The sequence below is a fragment of the Oncorhynchus tshawytscha genome, linkage group LG26 (assembly GCF_018296145.1).
Source record: "Oncorhynchus tshawytscha isolate Ot180627B linkage group LG26, Otsh_v2.0, whole genome shotgun sequence".
Classification (NCBI taxonomy): Eukaryota; Metazoa; Chordata; class Actinopteri; order Salmoniformes; family Salmonidae; genus Oncorhynchus; species Oncorhynchus tshawytscha.
The window spans coordinates 13,117,921-13,145,036 of NC_056454.1; the positions used below are offsets into that span (position 1 = coordinate 13,117,921).

A 27,116-nucleotide genomic window follows, 5' to 3' on the forward strand; every position below is an offset into this window, starting at 1 on the left:
GTACAATACCTTAAGTTAATTGTGTGGAAGCCTGAAAAGAAGGTTAGAAGGCAACCAACCCACAGGGCCAATTGAGAGAAGGCTGTTGTTATCAAGACTGAGGCTGTCCTAATATGGACACTGTACCCGTGAGACTAGAGAGGGTGGTAACGAGAGCTGCTTGAGCTGCAGTGCTCTGATTGGTCGGTTAGTCGTGACTCATGATTTCAATAGTGTGTAGGTGATTTTCAGCGATCTATCTTTGTATCTGAATTGTAAAAACCTGATGACCAAAGAGAAGACCTGCTCATTTTAGCACATAGTAACACATTGTGAAGTTTGATTTGCCTGGTTCTTAAGTTGCTCTAATGCACAGTGGCTGGTGACTCTGTGTTGTGTGTTGTGACTAGGATTCAGCTCACGCCAACAGTGTGTGCTCAGGTCTCTTCCATGTGAAGTCACTCACAAGCCCCCAGGCCAGAATCACAGTATCTGAACAACACAGTCTGAGAACACACCAGTGGCGGTCTGTGCCGTTTAAGATGAGGGAGGACAAATAAAAAATGTTATGAGCATGGCCTTATTTCTATTACAGCATATTGGATAACTGTCATTCATATTCCCTTCACCCAGTTCAATGTAACATTGATAGGTTTAGGCTACAATATGATACTCACATTTTCCCTATACCTATCATGAAGTTGCTATAACCTAGGCTATTATTGAAAGTTTACAACGTAAGTGCACAGGCCGAGAGAAAAATGTGTGTAATCAAGGTGACAGACAGTGAGACATTCAATACACTTGCAATACACCTTGCACACTCTTGCCTGCATCTATCTGATCTAGGGTGTAAACATTAGTGCAACAGTTGCAAACTAGAGTTTATATTGGACACATTCAGGTATGTTTATCACCGTTTCGTTCCGTTTGCTTCCGTTTAAGAAACATTTTTCAAAAGAATCGGCGGAATGATTACACCCTTGATTACCTGCAAACACTTTCATAGCACCCACATACAAACAGCATGATCACTTTGCTCATTGAATTATTCCTTCTCACATCTACGTACTCTCCTCTCACCTTTTCCATTCGCTTGTGGACTTCAGTGCACAACACAAAACAGCTGTCTCTGACCAGTCGAAAAAAACACATCATAACTGCTAACCGCTACACACAGCCTACATTGTTGTCACCATATTACCTAACGTCATAGTCAACATAGCTACTAGAACTAAAGCGTTAGACAACCCGTTACAATCATGCAGGACAGTGTACAGTCAGCAAATTAATAAAACCAAACGCTTACCTTGACTTGGAAGAGTTCCAGTGTTGCATAGCCATAGCCAGCTAGCTAACATAGCATCCCTCTCTGTTTGAGCTGGGTGTTTCTGTAGGCTAAACTAGCTAGCTGCATTGGCTAGCTAAGTAAGTAAAGAAACTGCAATGAAATATATCTCTCTCTCGCTATCCCTCTCGCTCTCTCGCTCTTGCTTTTCCTTCCATTTTTTATAAATTAATTTGTTCAACTATTGTCTTTCTCTCTTTTTAAGTCAACTACTCACAACACTGTATGCACTGCAGTGCTAGCTAACTGTAGCTTATGCTTTTGGTCCTAGATTCATTCTATGATCCTTTGATGGAGGATATGTCAGTTCATGCTGCAAGAGTTCTGATAGGTTGGAGGACATCTTCCTGAAGTTGTCATAATTACTGTGTAAGTCTATGGAAGGGGTGAGAACCCTGAGCTCCCTAGGTTTTGTATTGAAGTCAATGTACCCAGAGTAGGATGGAAACTAGCTGTCCTCTGGCTACACCATGGTTCTACCTTACAGAGCGCTGTTGAGGCTACTGTAGACATTCATTGCAAAATAGTGTGTTTTAATTAATTATTTGGTGACGTAAGTATATTTAGTATAGTTGTAACTTTTTTAATGTTTCACTATTGACATTTTTCTGAAATTCTGAAAATGTTCCTCCCCTTCCTCCTCTGAGGAGCCTCCACTGGCACAAACTCTCTCTCACACACACACACACACACACACACACACACGCATGCATGAATGCACATATTTATTTATGCTGAGCTTTCAAGGATGTTACTTCCAAATAATTTAATTTTAATTTCCAGCTATGCATTTATCGCACTGAAGTTCCCAGTACTTGTGTAAATAGAGGAAGTGATTAGCAATGATACGCTAGTGTTTGTGAGATAACTGGAATTGGTTTGAACAGCAGAGGCTGCTAGCTGCCTTCTTAAAGCCCCAGGCCTGAAGGAGCTGTCACAAAGCTGTGTTTCTCCCTGAGGCAAGAGCGGGCCTGGAGTCAGGGCGGATTACCCTTATACTGTCACAGCAGCACATCAATTTAGTCTCACTGATATCAGCAAGGTGACGGTCCCCACCCCTGCTGCATATCCCATCTAAACTCCTTGCTGTCTCATCATCCTCCCCATTCTGCAGTTGTCTGGTTGCACAGATCCCGGTCAACTGCAAATGGTTTAGTTTCTATATGAGACTAGGGTGAATTACTCATCAATTTCATAATATTCATCTGTATTTGACTCAATATTGCATGTTATTCTAACAGACGCAGCCATATTTCAAACTCTCACAGCCTTTTTACTGCAATTCATGTAATAAAAGGTGACGTCTTTTTTATTTATCGTACCAGATGATGCACTAGGGGGATTTTAAGAGGCCTGTATAGTACTTCTATGGCAGATGTTGAAGATAACACATTCCTAGAGATGTATTTTTAGACCTCCACTGATACAAAACAATGATGTCAATAAAAAGGTTGTGTACAGTTGTTTAATGTCAGAGAGATTTGTGGTAGGTTATTGTATCGCTCAATGAAAAATCAGTGGCTGGACCTCAGAAGTAGAAAACCAGATTATTCTAAGATATATTTATGCAATTTGTGTCTTGCTTTATTTTAATGCCGGTATCTAAGCTGGTATTTACTTATAGCTGGTTTAGAAAGTAAAGTGTAAACCACAATGTTTGTCTTTGTTGTGGGTATATCTCTGTTGATATTGACCCGTAAATACAAACAGAAACGGCAGCCTTAATCAGTGACCTCTTTGAATAAAATGATTTCTCTATCTCTTGTCACGTTGTATAAATGATTTGGAGACAGGCGCAAGAATACATAATAGGGGGTTTTAATACTCCACTCAAAAATACAACATGCCATGAAAGGCACGGGGACGAAGCCCAAAACAAACACATGTGCAAAAACGCTGGTATGTAAACCCAAACAAAAGAGCGAGGTAAAACCTTGAATAAATACATGGGACGAGACCCGTAATAACAATACACGACGCGAGACCCGTAACAACAAATGCACAACAATACACGGGACGAGACCCATAATAACAAGTGCACAATACACGCAGCACAGAAGCCGAAATATCAAAGCACAGGTACTCACAGACCAACGGACATGGGAACAATAACCGACAAGACAATGGTGAACAAAGCGCACATATATACAATTACTAATCAGGGGAATTGGAAACAGGTGTGCATAATGAGACAGTGCCGCCTAGAGGCCGGTGACGTAGACCTGCGGAACTGGTGCACGGAAGGGCAGCCAATGGTGAAAATCCCTGATGAGTGAAGCATCTAGGATGTCCCCCGCAGGAGCCCAGCACCGCTTCTCTTCTGCGCCGTACCCATCCCCTGACGGACGACACCGGCCTCGAGGATGACCACATGAATGCGGTGCGGGTCGATCAGGGCCAGTTGCAGCTGCCGAAGTTGCGGCGGCGTCAGACGGGCCATTCCCGCTGTCTCCATTTAGGGTCGGTTATTCATGGTATGTTGTATTTTTGGGCGGAGTATTAAAACCCCCTATTACGCATTCCTGCGCCTGTCTCCAATCCTTTATACAACGTGACACCTCTCAACCTATTATCTTATGTTATGCAGCTCCTCGCCCAAGCCTCTCCAGGTTCTCTCCTTTACCCAAATCCAGATAGCAGATGTTCTGAAAGAGCTGCAAAACCTGGACCCGTACAAATCAGCTGGGCTTGACAATCTGGACCCCCTATTTCTGAAACTTTCCGCCGCCATTGTCGCAACCCCTATTACCAGCCTGTTCAACCTCTCTTTCATATCGTCTGAGATCCCCAAGGATTGGAAAGCTGCCGCAGTCATCCCCCTCTTCAAAGGGGGAGACACCCTGGACCCAAACTGTTACAGACCTATATCCATCCTGCCCTGCCTATCTAAGGTCTTCGAAAGCCAAGTCAACAAACAGGTCACTGACCATCTCGAATCCCACCGTACCTTCTCCGCTGTGCAATCTGGTTTCCGAGCCGGTCACGGGTGCACCTCCGCAACACTCAAGGTACTAAACGATATCATAACCGCCATCGATAAAAGACAGTACTGTGCAGCCGTCTTCATTGACCTTGCCAAGGCTTTCGACTCTGTCAATCACCATATTCTTATCGGCAGACTCAGTAGCCTCGGTTTTTCGGATGACTGCCTTGCCTGGTTCACCAATTACTTTGCAGACAGAGTTCAGTGTGTCAAATCGGAGGGCATGCTGTCCGGTCCTCTGGCAGTCTCTATGGGGGTGCCACAGGGTTCAATTCTCGGGCCGACTCTTTTCTCTGTATATATCAATGATGTTGCTCTTGCTGCGGGCGATTCCCTGATCCACCTCTACGCAGACGACACCATTCTATATACTTTCGGCCCGTCATTGGACACTGTGCTATCTAACCTCCAAACAAGCTTCAATGCCATACAACACTCCTTCCGTGGCCTCCAACTGCTCTTAAACGCTAGTAAAACCAAATGCATGCTTTTCAACCGATCGCTGCCTGCACCCGCATGCCCGACTAGCATCACCACCCTGGATGGTTCCGACCTTGAATATGTGGACATCTATAAGTACCTAGGTGTCTGGCTAGACTGCAAACTCTCCTTCCAGACTCATATCAAACATCTCCAATCGAAAATCAAATCAAGAGTCGGCTTTCTATTCCACAACAAAGCCTCCTTCACTCACGCCGCCAAGCTTACCCTAGTAAAACTGACTATCCTTCCGATCCTCGACTTCGGCGATGTCATCTACAAAATGGCTTCCAACACTCTACTCAGCAAACTGGATGCAGTCTATCACAGTGCCATCCGTTTTGTCACTAAAGCACCTTATACCACCCACCACTGCGACCTGTATGCTCTGGTTGGCTGGCCCTCGTTACATATTCGTCGCCAGACCCACTGGCTCCAGGTCATCTGCAAGTCCATGCTAGGTAAAGCTCCGCCTTATCTCAGTTCACTGGTCACGATGGCAACACCCATCCATAGCACGCGCTCCAGCAGGTGTATCTCACTGATCATCCCTAAAGCCAACACCTCATTTGGCCGCCTTTCGTTCCAGTACTCTGCTGCCTGTGACTGGAACGAATTGCAAAAATCGCTGAAGTTGGAGACTTTTATCTCCCTCACCAACTTCAAACATCAGCTATCTGAGCAGCTAACCGATCGCTGCTGCTGTACATAGTCTATTGGTAAATAGCCCACCCATTTTCACCTACCTCATCCCCATACTGTTTTTATTTATTTACTTGCTCTTTTGCACACCAATATCTCTACCTGTACATGACCATCTGATCATTTATCACTCCAGTGTTAATCTGCAAAATTGTAATTATTCGCCTACCTCCTCATGCCTTTTGCACACATTGTATATAGACTCCCCCCTTTGTTTTCTACTGTGTTATTGACTTGTTAATTGTTTATTCCATGTGTAACTCTGTGTTGTCTGCTCACACTGCTATGCTTTATCTTGGCCAGGTCGCAGTTGCAAATGAGAACTTGTTCTCAACTGGCCTACCTGGTTAAATAAAGGTGAAATAAAATAAAAATCATCTTATCTCATCATATTTATATCCCTGTGGCTGCATCTAGGTCACAGGACACTCTACATTGGGGTACATGTCCCCATTGGGAAGAAGAGCCACCGGAGACATCGGCATCACGGACACCGACACAGGAAGAGAAGCAGGGAGCTGGACTCTGGAGTGGACAATGGAAGAGAGTCTCCCACATACTGTAAGTATTGCCACTGTCTGGCTGGCCCATGTAAAAAGCAGCAGCCGGATTATATTTCTATCGTCTTATGAGCTATACGATATGTTATGTCTACATGGTGGCATAGTGCATTTCAAAAGAGGGGATGCTGTCCACACTATGGGCATAACCTGCTGCAGAGCTCCTTAGTCAGGGAGTCTGTATGGCAGACTACTGTAAGTGATGCCCTTACCCGACCCTGCGCTCCAGACACGCCATCCCAGAGAGTGCAGTTCCTGCTGGGCACAGAGGATGACGACGAGGAGCACATCCCCCATGACCTCTTCACTGAGCTGGACGAGATCTGCCTGAAAGACGGAGAGGACGCCGAGTGGAGGGAAACCGCCAGGTAGGGAGTCACATGACACCCCCCTTGTCACTACTGAAAGCTTTTCATCGAATTCCAATGACACATCCTAGGGATTCCATGTTGGTCCATGGGCATTTTTAATCATGCAAAGTGATGGAATTGAGATATATATATATATATATATATATATATATATATATATATATATATATGATATGATTTATTTATTTATCATTTTATTCTCTGTGATAATATCCTAATGCCCAAAACTGTTACCTGAAAGAGACATAAGGAGGGATTGTAGACCTTGGGGACGGATGGGCTAAGTAAAGCTCTGATTATAAAGTCTGGTGCATGAGTACGAGGGAGCCCAGATTTAAAGGGAAACGAACCCTTGTCTACTTGTAGTAAAAATGTCTGTACCTCTACTTGTAATCAACAAGCATAAGGTCTGGACGGGATAAATATCCTGTTGTGCATACTACACTACAATACTTTCTGTCACGTTGATATTGACTGATACACCTTTACATGGATTGTCAGGCAGTCAGTCTCTTCCACAGCATAGACATATTCCTTTTGTGTTTTTAAAGCAAATCGGAGATCCAAACATCCTTTCATATTGGTTTTTAGACAGGACAGGGGGCAGACAATTAAGGAGGAATGACTGGTAGGGAGGGCACAGACTGCAGCAGCCGGACCAAGGTTCGAACCCCATCACTGAGGGGCATGGTCCGGAGTCGAGTGCATTATCGCTCGACCAGACTCCGGCACAGCATCAGTACGTTCTTGGTGTCCCCGTCTGTGTAAGCTGAGCTCTATCAGTACAGGGCTTCCAGATGGCTGGACAGCTGGCTGTCATCTATCCCCTAGTCCCCTGGAACAGTTTGACTGAAACTGGGCCTCTGTCCCTCATACAGGTGGCTGAAGTTTGAAGAGGACGTGGAGGATGGAGGAGAGCGCTGGAGTAAGCCCTACGTGGCCACGCTGTCCCTGCACAGCCTGTTCGAGTTGCGCAGCTGCATCCTCACTGGCATCGTGTTGCTAGACATGAGGGCCAGCTCCGTGGAGGAGGTAGCAGGTATTGTACAGTAGAGCAGCGGTTCCCAACCTTTTCCTTTCAGGGGACCATCAAGTCACAGTCAACATTTCTGGATGACCACCATGAACTGGTGTCACGGAATGTCTTAACACACAATGTCTTAGCGTTAAAATGTAGAGTCAATTTGATCAGGGAATGTAACAGATTAAAGGCAGATTATTACAGATGGATGTTTGTTAAACAATTTGCATTGTGAAAAGTAATGTCTGCGGACCACAGGTTGAAAATCACTGCTGTGGTGCTGAGTGACATCTGGAACTACTGCATACGCCTGCATTGTATTCATTAGTGCATACCGTAGAGAAACATTTTGCAACATAACGTTTTGTTCCTAGTGAAAATTACCCTGTTCTATGATCTTCATTTCAATCTTTAATTGTAAGCATTGTAATCAGAATGTTATAGATGGTTTCCTAATTGCTGTCGAACTGTTGACTGTGTGGTCCTGTTTGTCAGACATGGTGTTGGACCAGCAGGAGACCGTGGGTCCTCTGGGGGACGAGGTGAGGAGGAAGGTGAGAGAGTCCCTCCTCAAGCAGCACCACCACCAGAACCAGAAGAAGCTGGCCAACCGCATCCCCATTGTACGGTCCTTCGCTGACAAGAAGCAGTCCGAGCCCCAGTCCATGGACAAGAACGGTGAGTAGCAGGCAGCTCTCTGCTCAAGTAAGTAGCAACAATCATCTAAAGAAGATATTTGAAAAGTTCTTATCTAATTTAATCCAGCCAGTGAAAAATCACTCTTTTCATTTGATCTTATCTTTTATGTCCTCATATTTAGCCTCACATTGAAGTGTTTTCTCAGGACAACCAGGGCTACAAGAAGAACACAAAATTGACATAAGAAGTTGCATTCTTGAGTTTTATTGACAAATGTCAATAAAAAAAATAAGGTCTGTCAAGCAAAAACCTGATAGTACAGAAATTGGAAATGAATATCCAACCAGTCAGTGAGTGTGTGGAGTTCGGAGTTTGTGACAGAAACGATGTGAGGTTATTACAATATTATATAATCTATGTCCTGGGCGGAATTTGTCCTTGAACTTGAAATGAGGGAAATAAACGTTAATATCCACAAGATGAGTGTCTGAAATACATCTGAGAGATATAGGAAAGCTTGAGAAAACATTAGGCAAGATCGCAATGCAATAATTGAATATGAAGCGTTTTCGAGTCCCGCAAGTCTCGCAAACCTCTAGTTCAGCCCCCTTCAATCGCACAGACTAATGGTTGGCATCAGTGGATGCAGAAGAAATAGACAAATCTGATGCCAACAATGAACTACAGAAGTCTTTAGCTCAAACACAATGTTTAAGAGGGTATGGAAGCACTAAAATATTGCAGAAGATAGCGTGGGATTTAAGGATAGTTCTTAGGAATTGCACCTAAGAACTATCTTATGAACTTCTTATTTTTCTTTTAAGAAAAATCCTCGATTTTTTTTCTTCAAAAATGTTTGGTGAAACCTGGGCCCTGGTGCATTCAGAAGTGTTTCAGTTCTCCTCACTTTTTACCTCTGGTCACAGCAACTTTAAAATTGGAAATAGTCTTGTAAGTAGTGGTTTCAATCATCCCATGTGGATAACTTTGTCATTCTACATTACATTGTCCATATTTTACCTTCTGTTCAGTGTTCAGTGTGTCTCTCTTCTCTTGTTTCCTTGTGTGTATCTGTATATGTGGATGAATGTGTGTATGTGTGTCTGGCAGGTGGTCCATCACTCTGTTCTACCCTTAAGTCCTCCTTCTGGTGCTCATTTATGGCAGCGGGGTCTTGCAGTGAAAGGCAGGTCTCCTGCACCCCACGGCCACTGTGTTGTCCCCAGTGTGTCTCCTCCTCCATCTCCTCTCCACTCCTGACCTCATCCACCACCCGCCACCCTCCAGCCACTCCACACACAGGCCCCAGGCCCCAGAAACAGGGCCCCAGACCCCAGTCTGATATCCAGCCCGTGGACAAGGAGGATGACCCAGACCCAGGCCACTCTTAACCCTTGACAGGCCTTTCTCTACTGCTAGCACATCCTAAAACATAACTTGTGAAGGTTGCTAATTTCAAAGCTGTTTCTGTCAATAACAGTTAGAGGTTGTGCTTTGTGCTTCAGGTCATTTAACCAAGAGTCAGTTAGTGTATAGTGTAGACAACAACTCATATCATATGAGCCGTACATTGTAAATGTATGCCATTGATCACAATGAGACATCAGTGACAGTTATTAGGCATATTTATCAAGTCGCTGTACTTATCATGAACATTAACATCGGCTATACATTGAGTTATATGTTTTTAATATCAGAATTGAAAATATAGAGATAAGGTGTGATCAGTGTAGAAGATGTGGACAGGGAAACATTCAGAAGAGAAAAGACCCTGAGCAGCAGGGTTCACCGATAACAAGGAATGACCTTATTCAGAATGTCCATCACCTTTTACAGGAATGTTTCGAGAAGCAAGTTTGCCAGCATTCCACATGGCAATTTTGATACACGAAGACCACCCAAAACCCTCCCTTTTAGCGAGTCACTCTCTGCTGTAATTTTATTCAGAGTGGTGTGACACAGGCACATTCATTTAGGTAGAGTGTTTATGCAAAAGCTACATTAAAGAGCGGCAAACAGCGAGTGTGGGACTAATTAACAAAACCAGGGCCATGTTAGTGAGGGCACCCTCCTACTCATTGCAAGAAATGCCATTTAAAGCTAAAGAGGCTGTGGTGTTTCTTCATGGGCAGCTAGCTTGGTAAATAGCTTGAGGCTTCTCTCGTTGAGTTCATGTGGAACTATGAGTCAAAATGAATCATTGCAAGGCATGCTTTTATTTCTGATTATTTCAATTTGTTATGCATCTGATAGTTTCTGCTGGCTTGTGAATGGATCAAACACTGAAATTAGTATTAATCTGTGCCCTCTCACAAATAAAAAGTAATCCTTCCGATTTAAATCCTTTTGCTCTACTCTGGCAGCTGTGGGCTAATTTCCTGTTTTCATCAGTCAGTCTCCTTGACACAATGATAATGCTAAAATGATCATGCTGAAATCCTAATGGACAAGCTTTGCCCACCCATCCTCACCAAGGCCATCCATGACTCCCATCCTCCCCCATGCAGCCACTCTTAGGCTTTATCTTCAGTCCTCTCTTGGGATCTGCACTAAATAAGGGTACTTTGCCCATGTCTGATAAATCCCAGATTACATCACCATTACAGTGCAAATCTATAGATATCTAAAGCACTGTTGGTCATTTTGGTATCCCAAGAGTGCGCTCTCTCTCTCTCTCTCTCTCTCTCTCTGTGAGACATTGTGCTTTATTACCATTGGCTCCTGCACTGCTGTGAAACCTTGATGTTGGTCTGATACAGAGGGCTCAGTAGTTGACTTATTGGACTCCTTCCTGTCTTTTTGTTCCAGGTCAGATGATTCCTCCCCAGACCTCTCTACCCATCCCCAATGACGGCAAAGCTGATGTCAGCAGAGAGAACAGTGCTGTGGACTTCAGTAAGGTACAGTAAGACATTCTGGGCCCGTATTCTCAAAGAATCCCAGAGTAAGAGTGCTGATCTAGGATCAGGTCCATCCCTCTCTTTCATTATGATTTAAAAGGCCAAACTGATCCTAGATCAGCACTCCAACTCTGAGACACTTTATGAATATAGGCCTTGAACTCACTAACATACAACACTGCCACATACTGCACTTAACACACCAGCTGTTGCAGTTGACGGGTGTATGAACTTTAAAAATAATCTGTTCCATTTTCATTTGTTTGTACTTGTTGCTTTTTTGATCCACAAAAGTCCTCTTTTTGTGGATTAGGATTTAAACCATTATAACCACTCTATAGCAAAACAGTCATCTCACCAACACTGCCATTAGCACTGTAGATTAGACTGGGACAACAGCAGTCTCACTTACCTCTAAATCCTAACCTTTTGTCAGTAACCATTTGTCTGTGACCTGATACCAAAGTATCAGAGCCTTTTGTTCTTGTTCTGAGAATGTATTTAAGACTGTCTAATGTGGTTGAATAAAGCCATAAATAAAATGCAACCAAATATTTTTTGGGACAAAGAAGCTTAATAGAGAGTGTTCTATGGATGTTCTAGATTTAACATGCCTATTTAACATACTTAGGCCTGTATTTGAACTGTACACTTTAACAATAGCACCTCTATTCAAATCAAAATCAAATCAAATTTATTTATATAGCCCTTCGTACATCAGCTGATATCTCAAAGTGCTGCACAGAAACCCAGCCTTAAACCCCAAACAGCAAGCAATGCAGGTGTTGAAGCACGGTGGCTAAGAAAAACTCCCTAGAAAGGCCAAAACCTAGGAAGAAACCTAGACAGGAACCAGGCTATGAGGGGTGGCCAGTCCTCTTCTGGCTGTGCCGGGTGGAGATTATAACAGAACATGGCCAAGATGTTCAAATGTTCATAAATGACCAGCATAGTGAAATAATAGGTCTGGGACAGGTAGCACGTCCGGTGAACAGGTCATGATTCCATAGCTGCAGGCAGAACAGTTGAAACTGGAGCAGCAGCACGGCCAGGTGGACTGGGGACAGCAAGGAGTTATCATGCCAGTTAGTCCTGAGGCATGGTCCTAGGGCTCAGGTCCTCCGAGAGAGAGAATAGAAAGAGAGAATTAGAGAGAGCACACTTAAATTCACACAGGACACCGGATAAGACAGGAGAAGTACTCCAGATATAACAAACTGACCCTAGCCCCCTGACACAAACTACTGCAGCATAAATACTGGAGGCTGAGACAGGAGGGGTCAGGAGACACTGTGGCCCCATCCGATGATACCCCCGGACAGGGCCAAACAGGAAGTATATAACCCCACCCACTTTGCCAAAGCACAGCCCCCACACCACTAGAGGGATATCTTCAACCACCAACTTACCATCCTGAGACAAGGCTGACTATAGCCCACAAAGATCTCGGCACAACCCGGGGGCGCCAACCCCTATTAACCTCAGTATTGTGCCAGAGGTTGATCTGGTGGTAGTGCCGCTGCTCACAGACCACACATTGTATTGGGTTCAAACCCTGACTGTGTCACTTTCCATTCTATGTCCCTCTCCTCTATCTCCCTCCTCTCAATCACTTCTTCACTGTATCTATCAATAACAAGTACAAATGACATAAATAATATATTTAACTCCAGTAACTGCTGCTCGTTCATATCCCTACTCTTCTGTCAGGGGATAGAAGCTCATGTTACACATTTATTGTCCTATAATATCATAAATAAAATGCAATTGCTAAGTTACTTCAATTTGCTACACATTCTTTAGGCTGCGCTTTTCTGTTCCAATTCACTACAATATAGTTTGAGGCCTCCTTATTCTGTTAGCAGTGAGCCTGGAGTTTATAGCTGGGACTCCGATGCCCCTACTGCCTCTTCTTAAAGTTACCTCACTTCCATTTGACGCAGTGCGGCTCCATAGCAGGCAGACAGGATCACAGCAGAACAGAGACAGGAGGATCAGTTTGCAGGCGGCCAGGCAGGCTCAGGTCTGGATAGATGTGTCACTGCGGGGGCAGACAGTGTAACAACAAGGAGATGATAACCTCTGTAAATGTTATGTAAATGGAGATAGCACTTTAGACGGATTTATGGTATTCTTCTGTAATAGTCTATTATAACACATGTTCATGTGTATGTTATGATGGTTATGTTATGAAATAGGATTCAGTTGGACAATCTATGTCTAGCTATTAACAGGAAATGCACTATTATCACACACAGGGTTGCATAATTCTGGTAAGTATCCAATAATTCCTAGATTTTACAGAAATCCTGGTTGGATGATTCCAGGAATCAGGAGAAAACTAGCAGGCAATCCAGAAAACCAGGGAATTTGAGGAAAGTTACCAGAATCTTGTATCCCTAGTCACACATTTTCAGTAGAGTTATTTTTTTTTTTAGAATATATTTCAGATGTTCTGCTTTTCTTTACCTATTTATTATGGGTTGCACCGTCATCACTCGGTTACGTCATGCCATTGTTATGAGCATTCTTACAACACCTGCACCATTAAGGCGACTGGTGCCCACACATAACAGGGACTAATGACTGTTTCGTTAAAATTACACTAACGTGGCCTCGATATATGAAGACATTGCTAAAGTAGGCAAAGTATTAGTAGGAAACAACGTTGGCATGATTATGATGTGGTCAAATTTACTTTAGAGAGATGGCAATGTTGCCATTAGCTATCGAAGTTTGTCAAAAATAGCTAGCAATGGTAATGTCAACTAGCTAAAATTCGGTGCTGTCCCCTCAATTCTAGCTAGCTAACTAAAGTTATACTGCATCTAAAGTCAATCTGGCGACATTACAATGATAACAAAAGGTTTCCCTACTAATTGTTTGCCTACTTTTGAAACGTCATCGTGTTTTCAAGCCACAGTAATGCATTTTAGACAGTGCCCACTGACAATGCATTGAGTAGAATTCTCAGTTGGGCATCAGTCTTAAAACAAATATTCAAAACAATATTGTGACGAAACGTGCCATCCATGAATACTCTTCTTTTGAATTGAGGAGTTGAGATACTAATACAGTAAAATGCTATATTAAGACTTCAGTCGTAAAATGCTCCACTAAACGTTGGCATATTCTATCCTGTGTCCATCTAGATAGACCTCCATTTCATGAAGAAGATTCCCCCGGGAGCGGAAGCGTCCAATGTGTTGGTGGGTGAGGCGGAGTTCCTAGACAAGCCTGTGGTGGCGTTTGTACGTCTCTCACCTGCAGTCATGCTCAACGGGCTGGCTGAGGTCCCCATCGTTACCAGGTTAGTAACACTATGACCCCTAATTAACGTTGCAGTATTCCGTAACTCTCCCAAAATTCCCAGGATTTCTTGAAATCCCGGATGGAATATTCCTGGAATCAGGAGAAAATAAGCAGGACAACCGGGAATCCTCCAACCAGGATTTCTGGAAGCCTGGGATTTTTTTTTAAAGTTACGGGAATTTCACATCCCTACCTTCTATAAGTCTGTAACTATGGTCTTCTGTCTATGACTAACATTATGCCCTCCTTAGTCCTTTTTGGGCTGACCCTCAACTGTCTCTACACCGCTCTGTTTTTTTAGGTTCTTGTTCATCCTACTAGGGCCTCTTGGGAAAGGGCCACAGTACCATGAGATTGGCCGATCCATCGCAACACTAATGACAGACGAGGTAAGACAGCCTCTCTGATAATGAACATAGCTGTTGGGCATGACTGAATTAACATGTCAATTCATGACTGAATTTATTCTTGTTCTTCGTTCCAAGGTTTTCCATGATGTTGCCTACAAAGCGAAGGACCGCAATGATCTGATTGCTGGAATCGATGAGTTCCTGGACCAGGTTACTGTCCTGCCACCAGGGGAGTGGGATCCTTCTATACGAATAGAGCCACCAAAAAATGTGCCGTCTCAGGTAAGTTGAAGCCTTTTCTTTAACAAGTCTGTCATCAGCAGACATACAAATCACAGCATTTTTCTTTCATTCAACAAAAAAAATGAAAGAAATAACAGATAGGTGTTCTTTGAATAACAGGAGAAGAGGAGGATTGCAGCACAGACCGGCACAGACCTAGGTGATGAAGAGGAGCACGAGGGACATGGTGGTCCGGAGCTGCAGCGGACAGGACGGTAGGTGAGGCGGGGCAGCCTGGTGCTCAGAGAGTGTGAGTGTGAGTGTATGTGGTCGTGGTTGTGTATTAAGAAATAACGATAGATTCAAAGTAACCAGGTTTTTCACCTATTTTTTTGAAAAACATCTACGGATCCTTGGACAGAGGACAGGATGCCATTGCATGCCGTTCATTTTAGGTGTGAACGAAAGTCATGCAAATGTTGCCATACGCTCTCAGAATAAAGGTACGATTAGGGTACAGTGTTGTTCCATGGGGTACAAAAGATCAAAATACACATAATGTACTTACAGAGGTACACATATGATCTCACATGGTACTGTCCGGTACCTTTAAGGGTATATGTGAAGACAATCTAGTATAATGGTACATTTGTGTACACAACATTTTGAATAGAAAGGTATAATTATTGGAGGTGTGGCTTAGTGGGGGAGTGGCTTTCAGTTAGTTATTTTTGCCACCCGTGAGGGGAAAATGTGCCTGTAGTCTGTTAATTCAAGTTTGAGCATGGCCTATAAGGGTACAATTATGTACCTATAACTAATAGTACAATTGATGTACCTTATAGTGTACAACTATAGTGACAAGCGTTTGTACCAATTTAAGTACAATTTGCAACCTCAGCGTGTAGCAACCTATTGATGGGTTCCCAAATGCCTGGTCTATATTCTTCCGCATGAGCTCATGCTAAGTCATCCTCATTACTCTCTCTACAGTATTTCATGCTCATTAAGGAGTGTGAGGAGTACATCAAGTTTTTAAAAAATTGTATAAAAAGGCTCCAACTGCAAAATCCACACTTCACCCCGAGACAGCAGATTACCTATGCGGTTGGATGTGGATTTGAAATGCAGGCAGTTGTAAGGAGGTTAGTTTCAATGTGAGCGTCACAAGAGGTTAAATGAATGACCATTATATAAAATAAAATCATTTTACCTGTGCTGGTATTAGATATACAGTAGGTGTTCTGTGTCTTAGTTGATAGAGCATGGAGCTTGCAAAACCAGGATGGTGGGTTTCGACTCCTGCTGGAGCCACCTAAATGTGTACGCACACAATAATATTAGTCATTTTGGATAAAAGCGTCTGCTAAATGGCTTATGTTATCTTTATGTTTACAGATTATTTGGTGGTCTCTTGATGGACATCAAACGCAAGGCGCCCCACTACCTGTCCGACTACACAGACGGTCTCAGCCTGCAGTGCTTGGCCTCCTTCCTCTTCCTGTACTGTGCTTGCATGTCACCTGTCATCACATTCGGCGGTTTACTGGGAGAGGCAACAGAAGGACGCATAGTAAGACACCATGGGTTTCATCCCAAATGGCTCCCTCTATTCCTTACATAGTGCACTACTTTTGTGACCTGGTAAAAAGTAATGCACTAAACAGGGAATAGCATTCCATTTAGGATGCAACCCATCCCGATCAAGTACACAGTAATAGAATAATAAACGGCTTTGACATTTATTGAGAGATTTCTCTTGCTCATAAATGTTATCTACGCTGTAAAACCAATTCTGTCTGCTCAAACATTTTGAGGAAACCAATTACCGAAGAAAAGAAAATGAGTTAAGAAGATTAAATAGCTGAAGTGAGCAGTACTACCTCCATATAAGTAACACAAATGCATTTTTTGTTTATTGTTGTAAGGTATACTTAAATTCAACGCCCCCACATGGGCACATCAGTCCTGCAAGTAGGGTTGCAAAATTCCACAAGCTTTCCCAAGTATTTTCCCAGGTATCTTTCAACCAGGTGTTCTGGAAAACCCTGGGACATTTACCAGAATTTTGCAACCCTCACTGTAAATCACATTCTGTTGGCTTGCAAAGTGATGTGTAATTCCTATTGGAACCTAGCCAGCATTAGGCTATCCAACGGTTTACATTTGTATTCACCCGTAAACAGCATTCAGAATGACTGCCAGGGTCAAGAACTGTGGTGGGGAAACTATCTAAAGCAATTTAAACTGGAACAACCATTTCAGTAAACGGGATGTAAAAATTCAATGATCGGATAAATTTCCAAAAAATATTTGTGTAGCTAAACATTTAATCAATCAATCAAACAAGGTACATGCAAAAATGCAGATGTTAAAAACAATTGCATAAAATCAACCTGCAAAAGCGCATGCTGGGATTTTTTTTTAAATGATATCATACGTTTTTTTTTAAATGTAGTTGGTGTGACTTCTCATTTAGATTTGAGTCAGTACCACATTAACATTTTAAGTAATACTGACTTCGTTGAGTTTGAGTACAACTTACTAGAAGTATTTGAGTTAAAAATGCCTTGGGGTTTACAGTGTATGTTTCTTTGTGTCCCTCAGAGTGCAATTGAATCACTGTTTGGCGCCTCAATGACAGGAATAGCCTATTCCCTCTTTGCTGGCCAGCCACTCACCATATTGGGCAGCACAGGGCCTGTGCTGGTGTTTGAGAAGATATTGTACAAATTCTGCAAGTAAGTTTGTTGACAACAGTATAGTTGTATTGTTATATATAGTTATAATTACATATACAGTAGTATAACGCTATGGGCCCACATGATTAATAATCTCTATGTATTGTCGATAGCAGGCCTCTACCTCGGTAGAGGGATGGGGAGGATGTTCCACATCCCCATCAGGGGTGACCGAGGAGAATCCCTTCCAGGTTCCCTCCTCGGATGGAGCTTCAAATATATCCCTTAGCGCCTGGTTGCTCCTTCCTTCCTGCGTTGTGTATAACCCTTCACATGTGTCTTCCTCAGTGGTTTCCTGGAATATCTGTCGTAAACGTTGGGTCGCTCAGGCCATTTCTGTAATCACATCTCTGTGTTGTGGAAAATTCGATCCAAAGATTAAGGCAGAGATATAATATAATATAATGATATAATAGAAACATTAATTAATACAAGGAGCTGGAGGGGAGATCCACCTCTGATTTCACAGGGAAGAACTCAAATAATAAATGGTTACATGCCCCTTATATAGTGGGAGGTGATAATACAATCATATTGTTACCCAACACCTCTTTCAATACAAGCAACAGTCCTGGAACACAATGGCTTTGTGTTAGGGTGGAGACATACCAGGAGTCTGTGAAAGGCATGACATCACAGTCCAACACAGAACATATCCCGTGAGAAGTTACTACAACAGCTCACCCCAAATTCTGCCACCACATCTGATAATGTGCGATTTGATTGCATGATGAACATCCGTCCCTATAACAATAGTTAAGGTCACATACTGATGGAGGTTGACTGGATGTCATATACAGTACTGCCACAGTACATTGATCATTTGTTTTAATGTTCTATACGGCTTTAAGTAGTATCAAAATACCATTGTGGTAATGACAACCTCAGATCCCATATCCTGCAGATAGATCAGAGAGGAGGTTAAAACCTCAGATGTTGTCAAAATAATTTACGAAATGTTAGTGCTGCAGTGTCAGTGATTTTTCTTCCGGTGCTGTGCATGCACTGTACTGTGAAGGATCTATGTGTTTTTTAATTGAGCTGCCCTTTTTGGGACTTCCTGAATAAATAAGATTACATTTACAAATATAAAATAAAAGGGATGTTTTGCACTCTGTCCTCAGGGAGTATGGATTATCCTACCTCTCACTGAGAACCTGTATAGGGCTGTGGACAGCATTCCTCTGTCTGCTCCTGGTGGCCACAGATGCCAGCTCCCTGGTCTGTTACATCACACGATTCACAGAGGAGGCCTTCGCCTCGCTCATCTGCATCATCTTCATCTACGAGGCCTTGGAGAAGCTCATCCACCTGGGGGAACACTACCCCATCAACATGAACAACAACCTGGACAAACTCACACGATACTCGTAAGTGTGCACTCACTCCATTGAATCAAATCAACATTTATTGATCACATGTATTGATTGCGTACACAGATTTGCAGGTGTTATAGTAAACAACAGTATATAAACAGAATATTAGGTGACCAGCGTTCAATGACTCTCTATATACAGTACATGGCACATTAGTCTCAAACTGCAGGGCAGATTCCCAGGTGGCTAGGCATGGCCTGAAGGTAGAAGCTGTTATTGTGGTTATTCAGTCTCTCTTTGATGCATCTGTACCATCTCTTTCTGCTAGAAGGTAGAGTGAACAGACCGTCTCGGTTCGCTGAGGTCCTTGATCATCTTCTTGGCCTCTTAAACTGCATCTTAATCCAGAACTAGGCATAATCTGTGTCAAGCAAGATTATCCCTTAGAGTTCAGAATGACAGCAACATCTTAATTTGTGTTTGAAAAAAGTCCTGCATAGCATTTGAGATGATCGTGATCGGTAAGGGATTTGATGGTGAAGTGTTCTATTGTTTCCATAGGTGTTCATGTGTTGAACCTCCGGATCCCAGTAATGCCACCCTACGGTACTGGGAGCAGAACAACATTACTGCTTCGGAGATCTATTGGGAGGCACTTGAGGTCAAGGTAGTGTATGGGAGGGTGTGGCATAATTTGTTGATAGGATCAAGCAAAATTAGGAAGATGATGGATACTGTAAATAGAACCCATGGTTAGTCTTGTGGTTTTTCCAGGTTTTGTCACATGTTGAGGATAAATGTTTTACTCTACACACAAAAGGAAATGTTGTATTGTATTTTTGATTAAGCAGCACACCCCCAGCATGATGGTAGATACCAAAAAAGAGCACATTTAGGTTGTTCCACACAAAGTGGCAGGCTCTCTCAGATGGAGCTGGCCCAGTGCAGGAGATTAAGGACATGTGGGCTGGATTACTCTGGATTACCCCATGACAAATCATGAAAACACATTTTTAGTATTAATTTAACTTTTTTGTGGACAAGCATGCTCTTATCCCAGCAGGACCCCGGGGTCAATTCCATTTAAATGTAGGATGTTTCAATTCCAATTCCCTTAAATGCCCTGAGAATTTTTTTAAATTGTAATTTCAGTTCATTCAAATCAAATTGTATTGGTCACATACACATATTTAGCAGATGTTAATGCGGATATAGCGAAATGCTTGTGTTCCTAGCTCCAACAGTGCTCCCTGGTGCACAACTGAGCAAGAGGACAAGTACATTAGGGTGTCTAGTTTGAGAAACAGACGCCTCACAAGTCCTCTACGGCAGCTTCATTAAATAGTACCTGCAAAACACCAGTCTCAACGTCAACAGTGAAGAGGCGACTCCTGGATGCTGGCCTTCTAGGCAGAGTTCCTCTGTCCAGTGTCTGTGTTCTTTTGCCCATCTTAATCTTTTCATTTTATTGGCCAGTCTGAGATGTGTCTTTTTCTTTGCAACTGCCTAGAAGGCCAGCATCCCGGAGTCGCCTCTTCACTGTTGACGTTGAGACTGGTGTTAATTTGCGGGTGCTATTTAATGATGCTGCCAGTTGAGGCATCTGTTTCTCAAACTAGACTCTCTAATGTACTTGTCCTCTTGCTCAGTTGTGCCCCAGGGCCTCCCACTCCTCTTTCTATTCTGGTTAGGGCCAGTTTGTGCTGTTCTGTGAAGGGGTAGTACACAGCGTTGTATGAGATCTTCAGTTTCTGGGCAATTTCTCGCATGGAATAGACTGATGCGTTTCAGAAGAAAGTTATGTTTCTAGCCATTTTGAGCCTGTAATCTAACCCACAAATGCTGATGCTCCAGATACTCTAAAGTCTAAAGGCCAGTTTTATTGCTTCTTTAATTAGAACAACAGTTTTCAGCTGTGCTACCATAATTGCAAAAGGGTTTTCTAATGATCAATAAGCCTTTAAAATGATAAACTTGGATTAGCTAACACAACGTGCCATTGGAACACAGGAGTGATGGTTGCTGATAATGGGACTCTATACGCTTATGTAGATATTCCATAAAAAATCTGCCGTTTCCAGCTACAATAGTCATTTACTACATTAACAATGTCTACACTGTATTTCTAATCAATTTCATGTTATTTTAATAACATGAAATTGTCGGAATGTCGGAGTGGCATTGACTAAAATACAGTAGAATAGAATACAGTATATACATATGAGATGAGTAAAGCAGTATGAAAACATTACTAAAGGGACGAGGGTTCCATTATTAAAGTGGCCAGTTATTCCATGTCCATGTACAGTTGAAATTGGAAGTTTACATACACCTTAGCCAAATACATTTAAACTCAGTTTTTCACAATTCCTGTAATTTAATCCTAGTAAAAATTCCCATGTTTTAGGTCAGTTAGGATAAACACTTTATTTTAAGAATGTGAAATGTCAGAATAATAGTAGAGAGAATGATTTATTTCAGCTTTTATTTCTTTCATTACATTCCCAGTGGGTCAGACGTTCACATACACTCAATTATTATTTGGTAGCATTGCCTTTAAATTGTTTAACTTGGGTCAAACATTTCGGGTAGCCTTCCACAAGTTTCCCACAATAAATTGGGTGAATTTTGGTCCATTCCTCCTGACAGAGCTGGTGTAACTGAGTCAGGTTTGTAGGTCTCATTGCTCGCACATGCTTTTTCAGTTCTGCGCACAAATTTTCTATAGGATTGAGGTCAGGGCTTTGTGATGGCCACTCCAATACCTTGACTTTGTTGTCCTTAAGCCATTTTGCCATTTGCGACAAAGCTTTACCTTCCTGACTGATGTCTTGAGATGTGGCTTTAATATATCCACATCATTTTTCTACCTCATGATGCCATCTATTTTGTGAAGTGCACCAGTCCCTCCTGTAGCAAAGTACCCCCACAACATGATGCTGCCACCCCGTGCTTCACAGTTGGGATGGTGTTCTTCGGCTTGCAATCCTCCCCCTTTTTCCTCCAAACATAACAATGGTCTTTATGGCCAAAGAGTTATATTTTTGTTTCATCAGACCAGATGACATTTCTCCAAAAAGTACAATCTTTGTCCCCATGTGCAGTTGCAAACCGTAATCTGGCTTTTGAATGGTGGGTTTGGAGCAGTGGCTTCTTCCTTGCTGAGCGGCCTTTCAGGTTATGTCGATATAAGACTCGTTTTACTGTGGATATAGATACCTTTGTACCTGTTTCGTCCAGCATCTTCACAAGGTTCTTTGCTGTTATTCTGGGATTGATTTACACATTTCGTAGCAAAGTACGTTCATCTCTAGGACACAGAACGCATCTCCTTCCTGAGCAGTATGATGGCTGCGTGGTCCCATGGTGTTTATACTTGCATACTATTGTTTGTACAGATGAATATGGTGCCTTCAGGCATTTGGGAAATGCTCCCAAAGATGAACCAGACTTGTGGAGGTCTACATTTATTTTTCTTCGGTCTTGGCTGATTTCTTTTGATTGTCCCATGATGTCAAGCAAAGAGGCACAGAGTTTGAAGGAAGGCCTTGAAATACATCCACAGGTACAGCTCCAATTGACTCAAATGATGTCAATTAGCCTATCAGAAGCTTCTAAAGCCATGACATAATTTTCTGGAGTTTTCCAAGCTGTTTAAAGGCACAGTCAACTTAGTGTACGTCAACTTCTGACCCACTGGAATTGTGATACAGTGAATTATAAGTGAAATAATCTGTATGTAAACAATTGTTGGAAAAATTACTTGTCATGCACAAAGTTGATGTCCTAACCGACTTGCCAAAACTATAGTTTGTTTACAAGAAATTTGTTGAGTGTTTGAAAAACAAGTTTTAATGACTCCAACCTAAGTGTATGTAAACTTCCGACTTCAATTGTATATAAGGGCAGCAGCCTCTAAGGTGCAGGGTTGAGTAGTCGGGTGGTAGCCGGCTAGTGATGGTTATTTACCAGTCTAAAGGCCTTGGCATAGAAGCTGTTTTTCACTCTCTCGGTCCCAGCTTTGATGCACGTGTAATGACCTCGCCTTCTGGATGATAGCGGGACGAACAGGCCATGGCTCGGGTGGTTGGTGTCCTTGATTATCTTTTTGGCCTTCCTGTGACAACTGGTGCTGTCGATGTCCCGGAGGGCAGGAAGTGTGCCCCCGGTGATTTTTTGAATATGTCCATAAACACTCCAACCAGCTGGTTTGCGCATGCCCTGAGGACGTGGCTGGGGATGCCGTCTGGGCCGGGTTAACACGCTTAAATGTCTATCACTTCGGTCACGGAGAACGAGAGCCCACAGTCCTTGGGAGCGATCTGCATCGGTGACACTGTGTTATCCTCAAAGCGGGCAAAGAAGGTGGTTAGCTTGTCTGGGAGCAAGACGGCGGTGTCCGTGACTTGGCTGGTTTTCCCTTTGTAATCCGTGATTCTCTGTAGACCCTGCCACATATGTCTCATGTCTGAGCCATTGAATTGCGACTCCACTTTGTCTCTGAACTGATGTTTTGCCTGTTTGATTGCCTAACAGAGGGAATATCTACACTGTTTGTATTCAACCATATTCCCAGTCACCTTGCCATGAATAAATAGAATGGTTCGTGCTTTCAGTTTTTCGCGGGAATGCTGCCATCTATCCATGGTTTCTGGTTTGGGTAGGTTTTAATAGTCACATTTGGAACAACATTCCCTGTACACTCAGTCCCCTTGTCTGTGTAAATTGACTGATTTGAAATGGAATTGACCCCAACCCTGTAATACAGGATGTTTTGAATGACCACCTGTTATTGCAGGACTGCATAAAGAGGCGAGGGGAGTTTGTGGGCACCGCCTGTGGCCCTCATGGACCCTACATTCCAGATGTTCTCTTCTGGTCTGTCGTTCTCTTCTTCTCCACTGTCTTCATGTCGGCTTTCCTCAAAGAGTTCAAGTTCAGCCGTTACTTCCCCACCAAGGTAAGGCAGCAGACCCAGTTCCTGCTGTAATCCCACTCATTTGTATCTGTTATGTGTTTGTCGACTGCAGACAGGGTTTCTGTCATGCTCCTGAGTTTTCTGGTGCAGTGGAGCACTCTAGTGGTCATATGTGAGTACTGTCGGAGTTTCTAATGGAGAAGTGTCCGCCTACACCACTTCCTTTGGATTCTATTGTGGTTTCAGGCAGCACTTTTTCTCCTGTTGTCTGAGCACAGAACCCCCGTTTTTTTCTTCAAGCCAAATGTGTGGCCCATGTGAGAATTGAATCAACAACCAAGGTGCTCTGTGTTTGATTTACCTGTGCAATCTGTGATTGACATAGTAGTTTGATGTTGAACAATAATATAGATTTTTCCCCCGTGCTAAAACCAGACAGTTGACATGCACCCCTCTCTTGCACAGTTGAGAGCCGTCATCAGTGACTTTGCTGTGTTCATCACCATCTTTACCATGGTCCTGGTGGACTATGTCTTAGGGGTCCCGTCTCCAAAACTAAAAGTCCCCAGTGTGTTTAAGGTGAGGTAGATAACAAGATATTACCATGTGATTCCACATTTTTAACTCAAGATACTCTACACTATGGACAGTCGCCATGCTATGTCGATGCAATATTTACCAAGAACCTAAATCCTTGCAGCCGACCAGAGATGACCGTGGTTGGTTGATCAGCCCGTTAGGCGGAAACCCTTGGTGGACCACCTTAGTGACAGTGATCCCTGCTCTGCTCTGCACCATCCTCATCTTCATGGACCAGCAGATCACCGCGGTCATCATCAACAGGAAGGAGCACAAACTAAAGGTACTGTAGACCAGTGCTTCCCAAAGTCGGCCCTTGCCCGAGCACCACACAGCTAATTCAAATAACCAAACTCATTATCAAGCTTTGATTATTTGAATCAGCTGTGTAGTGCTAGGGCCAAACACCAAAAGGTGCAGCCCAGGACCGAGTTTGGGAAACCGTGCAGTAGGCTACTGGAATGGGGAGGCTCAGATCATCTGGGAGGCTTTGTACACCATAGCCTGACCGTTAGCTGTTTGGTACTGGTTGTTGACATGGATTAAAGAAGCCCCCTTCAGAAGTCTTCTTTTTTTTTTCATTGCAGAGTAGTCAAGATTTTGACAGTGAAGCACTTCTGTAAACATCATTTCTTGAAACATTCCATTTGAAAGTGTTGCCATTCCTAAGTATTGAGTAGTGCATTCTCAGTTGTGCTGTATTGTCTATCAATTCCCACAGAAAGGCTGTGGGTATCATCTGGATCTGTTTGTGGTGGGCATCATGCTGGGGGTGTGCTCCATCATGGGGCTGCCCTGGTTCGTGGCTGCCACCGTGCTCTCCATCTCCCACGTCAACAGTCTGAAGCTAGAGTCGGAGTGCTCGGCCCCCGGGGAACAGCCCAAATTCCTGGGCATCCGGGAGCAGCGCTTCACCGGCCTCATGATCTTCCTGCTCATGGGCTGCTCCGTCTTCATGACCTCTGTGCTCAAGGTCAGATAGCTTCTCTGAGCTCATATTGTTTTGGCCCTAGCCTCCGGGCTGTCCAAAGGCTTTTCCTATCACAGTGTAATATACAGTGCATTCGGAAAGTATTCAGACTCCTTCACGTTTCCACATTTTGTTACGTTACAGACTTATTCTAAGATTGATTAAATCCTTTCTCCCCCTCATCAATCTATGGCCAGCTATTTTCAGGTCTCTCCAGAGATTAGGTTTAAGTCCGGGCTCTGGCTGGGCCACTCAAGGACATTCAGAAACTGAAACCACTCCTGCATTGTCTTGGCTATGTGCTTAGGGCCGTTGTCCTGTTGGAAGGTGAACCTTCCAACAGGACAACGTTTTCATCAAGGATCTCTCTGTACTTTGCTCCGTTCAGCTTTCTCTTGATCCTGACTAGTCTCCCAGTCCCTCCCACTGAAAAACATACCCACAGCATGATGCTGACACCACCATGCTTCACCGTAGGGATGGTGCCAGGTTTCCTCCGGACGTGACGCTTGGCATTCAGGCAAAAGAGTTCAATCTTGGTTTCATCAGACCAGAGAATCTTGTTTCTCATGGTCTGAGAGTCCTTTAGGTGCCTTTTGGCAAACTCCAAGCGGGCTGTCATGTGCCTTTTACTGAGGAGTGGCTTCCGTCTGGCCATTCTACCATAAAGGCCTGATTGGTGGAGTGCTGCAGAGACGGTTGTCCTTCTGGAAGGTTCTCCTATCTTCACAGAGGAACTCTGGAGCTCTGTCAGAGTGACCATTGGGTTCTTGGTCACATCCCTGACCAAGGCCTTTCTCCCCCGATTGCTCAGTTTGACCGGGCGCGAGCCCTAGGAAGAGTCTTGGTGGTTCCACTATTTTCTTGGGTACCTTCAATGCTGCAGAAATTTGTTGATACCTTTCCCCAGATTTGTGTCTCGACACAATCCTGTCTCTGAGCTCTACAGACAATTCCTTTGACCTCATGGCTTGGTTTTTGCTTTGACATGCACTGTCAACTGTGGGACCTTATGTAGACAGGTGTGTGCTTTTCCAAATCATGTCCAATTAATTGAATTGACCACAGGTGGACTCCAATCAAGTTGTGGAAACATCTCAAGGATGATCAATGGAAACAGGATGCGCCTGAGCTCAATTTCATATCTCATAGCAAAGGGTCTGAATACTTATGTAAATAAGGTATTTCTGTTTTTTATTTTTAATCATTTGCAAACATTTTTAAAAACCTATTTTCACTTTGTCGTTATAGGGTATTGTGTGTAGATTGACAAGGAAAACAAAATGAATACATTTTAGAATAAGGCTAGAATGTATTAAAATGTGGAAAAAGTCAATGGGTCTGAATACTTTCCGAATGCAATATACGTATCTCTGTCTTGCTCAAGTTGTATTTATTTTGCACCCAGAGTATAAGTCTGCAGTGCCTCAAAGTGAACAGATCATTTTATGTGGTTCAATCCCACGTATTCGACTGTTTCCTGTCTTTACTGATGCTTGTATAACTGAACCATAATATGATTGCTCTCCTTCAGTATATTCCCATGCCTGTCTTGTATGGAGTATTCCTGTACATGGGAGCATCTTCGCTCAGAGGGATACAGGTAAGATGTCACGAAGCACACTCAGATAAAGTTAATGTACACTCTCAGTCAAAATAGGCTTGTAAAGGCTAAGTTCTGACACACTTGGCTAACATCTAAAGCTAAGTTCAAAGAGACCATCT

The 27,116-nt window shown here is 43.2% G+C and overlaps 1 protein-coding gene across 5 annotated transcripts in view; it reads left to right on the forward strand.

Moving 5' to 3' along the window:
* Positions 1-27,116, forward strand: part of LOC112225191 (sodium-driven chloride bicarbonate exchanger) — a 59,197-nt gene that overhangs the window by 26,238 nt on the left and 5,843 nt on the right. For all 5 annotated transcript variants that reach the window (XR_002949544.1, XM_024388907.2, XM_024388906.1 and 2 more), the window contains exons 3-20: positions 5,910-6,053; positions 6,282-6,420; positions 7,302-7,462; positions 7,940-8,122; positions 10,892-10,983; positions 14,136-14,293; positions 14,597-14,684; positions 14,781-14,927; positions 15,048-15,142; positions 16,266-16,440; positions 17,475-17,608; positions 18,733-18,978; positions 19,486-19,591; positions 23,723-23,884; positions 24,308-24,421; positions 24,543-24,704; positions 25,143-25,394; positions 26,926-26,994. Coding sequence is in view for 4 of the 5 variants with exons in the window: in XM_024388907.2 (XP_024244675.1) it covers positions 5,910-6,053; positions 6,282-6,420; positions 7,302-7,462; positions 7,940-8,122; positions 10,892-10,983; positions 14,136-14,293; positions 14,597-14,684; positions 14,781-14,927; positions 15,048-15,142; positions 16,266-16,440; positions 17,475-17,608; positions 18,733-18,978; positions 19,486-19,591; positions 23,723-23,884; positions 24,308-24,421; positions 24,543-24,704; positions 25,143-25,394; positions 26,926-26,994 (2,627 nt within the window). In the remaining variant the exon portion in view is untranslated. The remainder of the gene's footprint in view (positions 1-5,909; positions 6,054-6,281; positions 6,421-7,301; positions 7,463-7,939; positions 8,123-10,891; positions 10,984-14,135; positions 14,294-14,596; positions 14,685-14,780; positions 14,928-15,047; positions 15,143-16,265; positions 16,441-17,474; positions 17,609-18,732; positions 18,979-19,485; positions 19,592-23,722; positions 23,885-24,307; positions 24,422-24,542; positions 24,705-25,142; positions 25,395-26,925; positions 26,995-27,116) is intronic.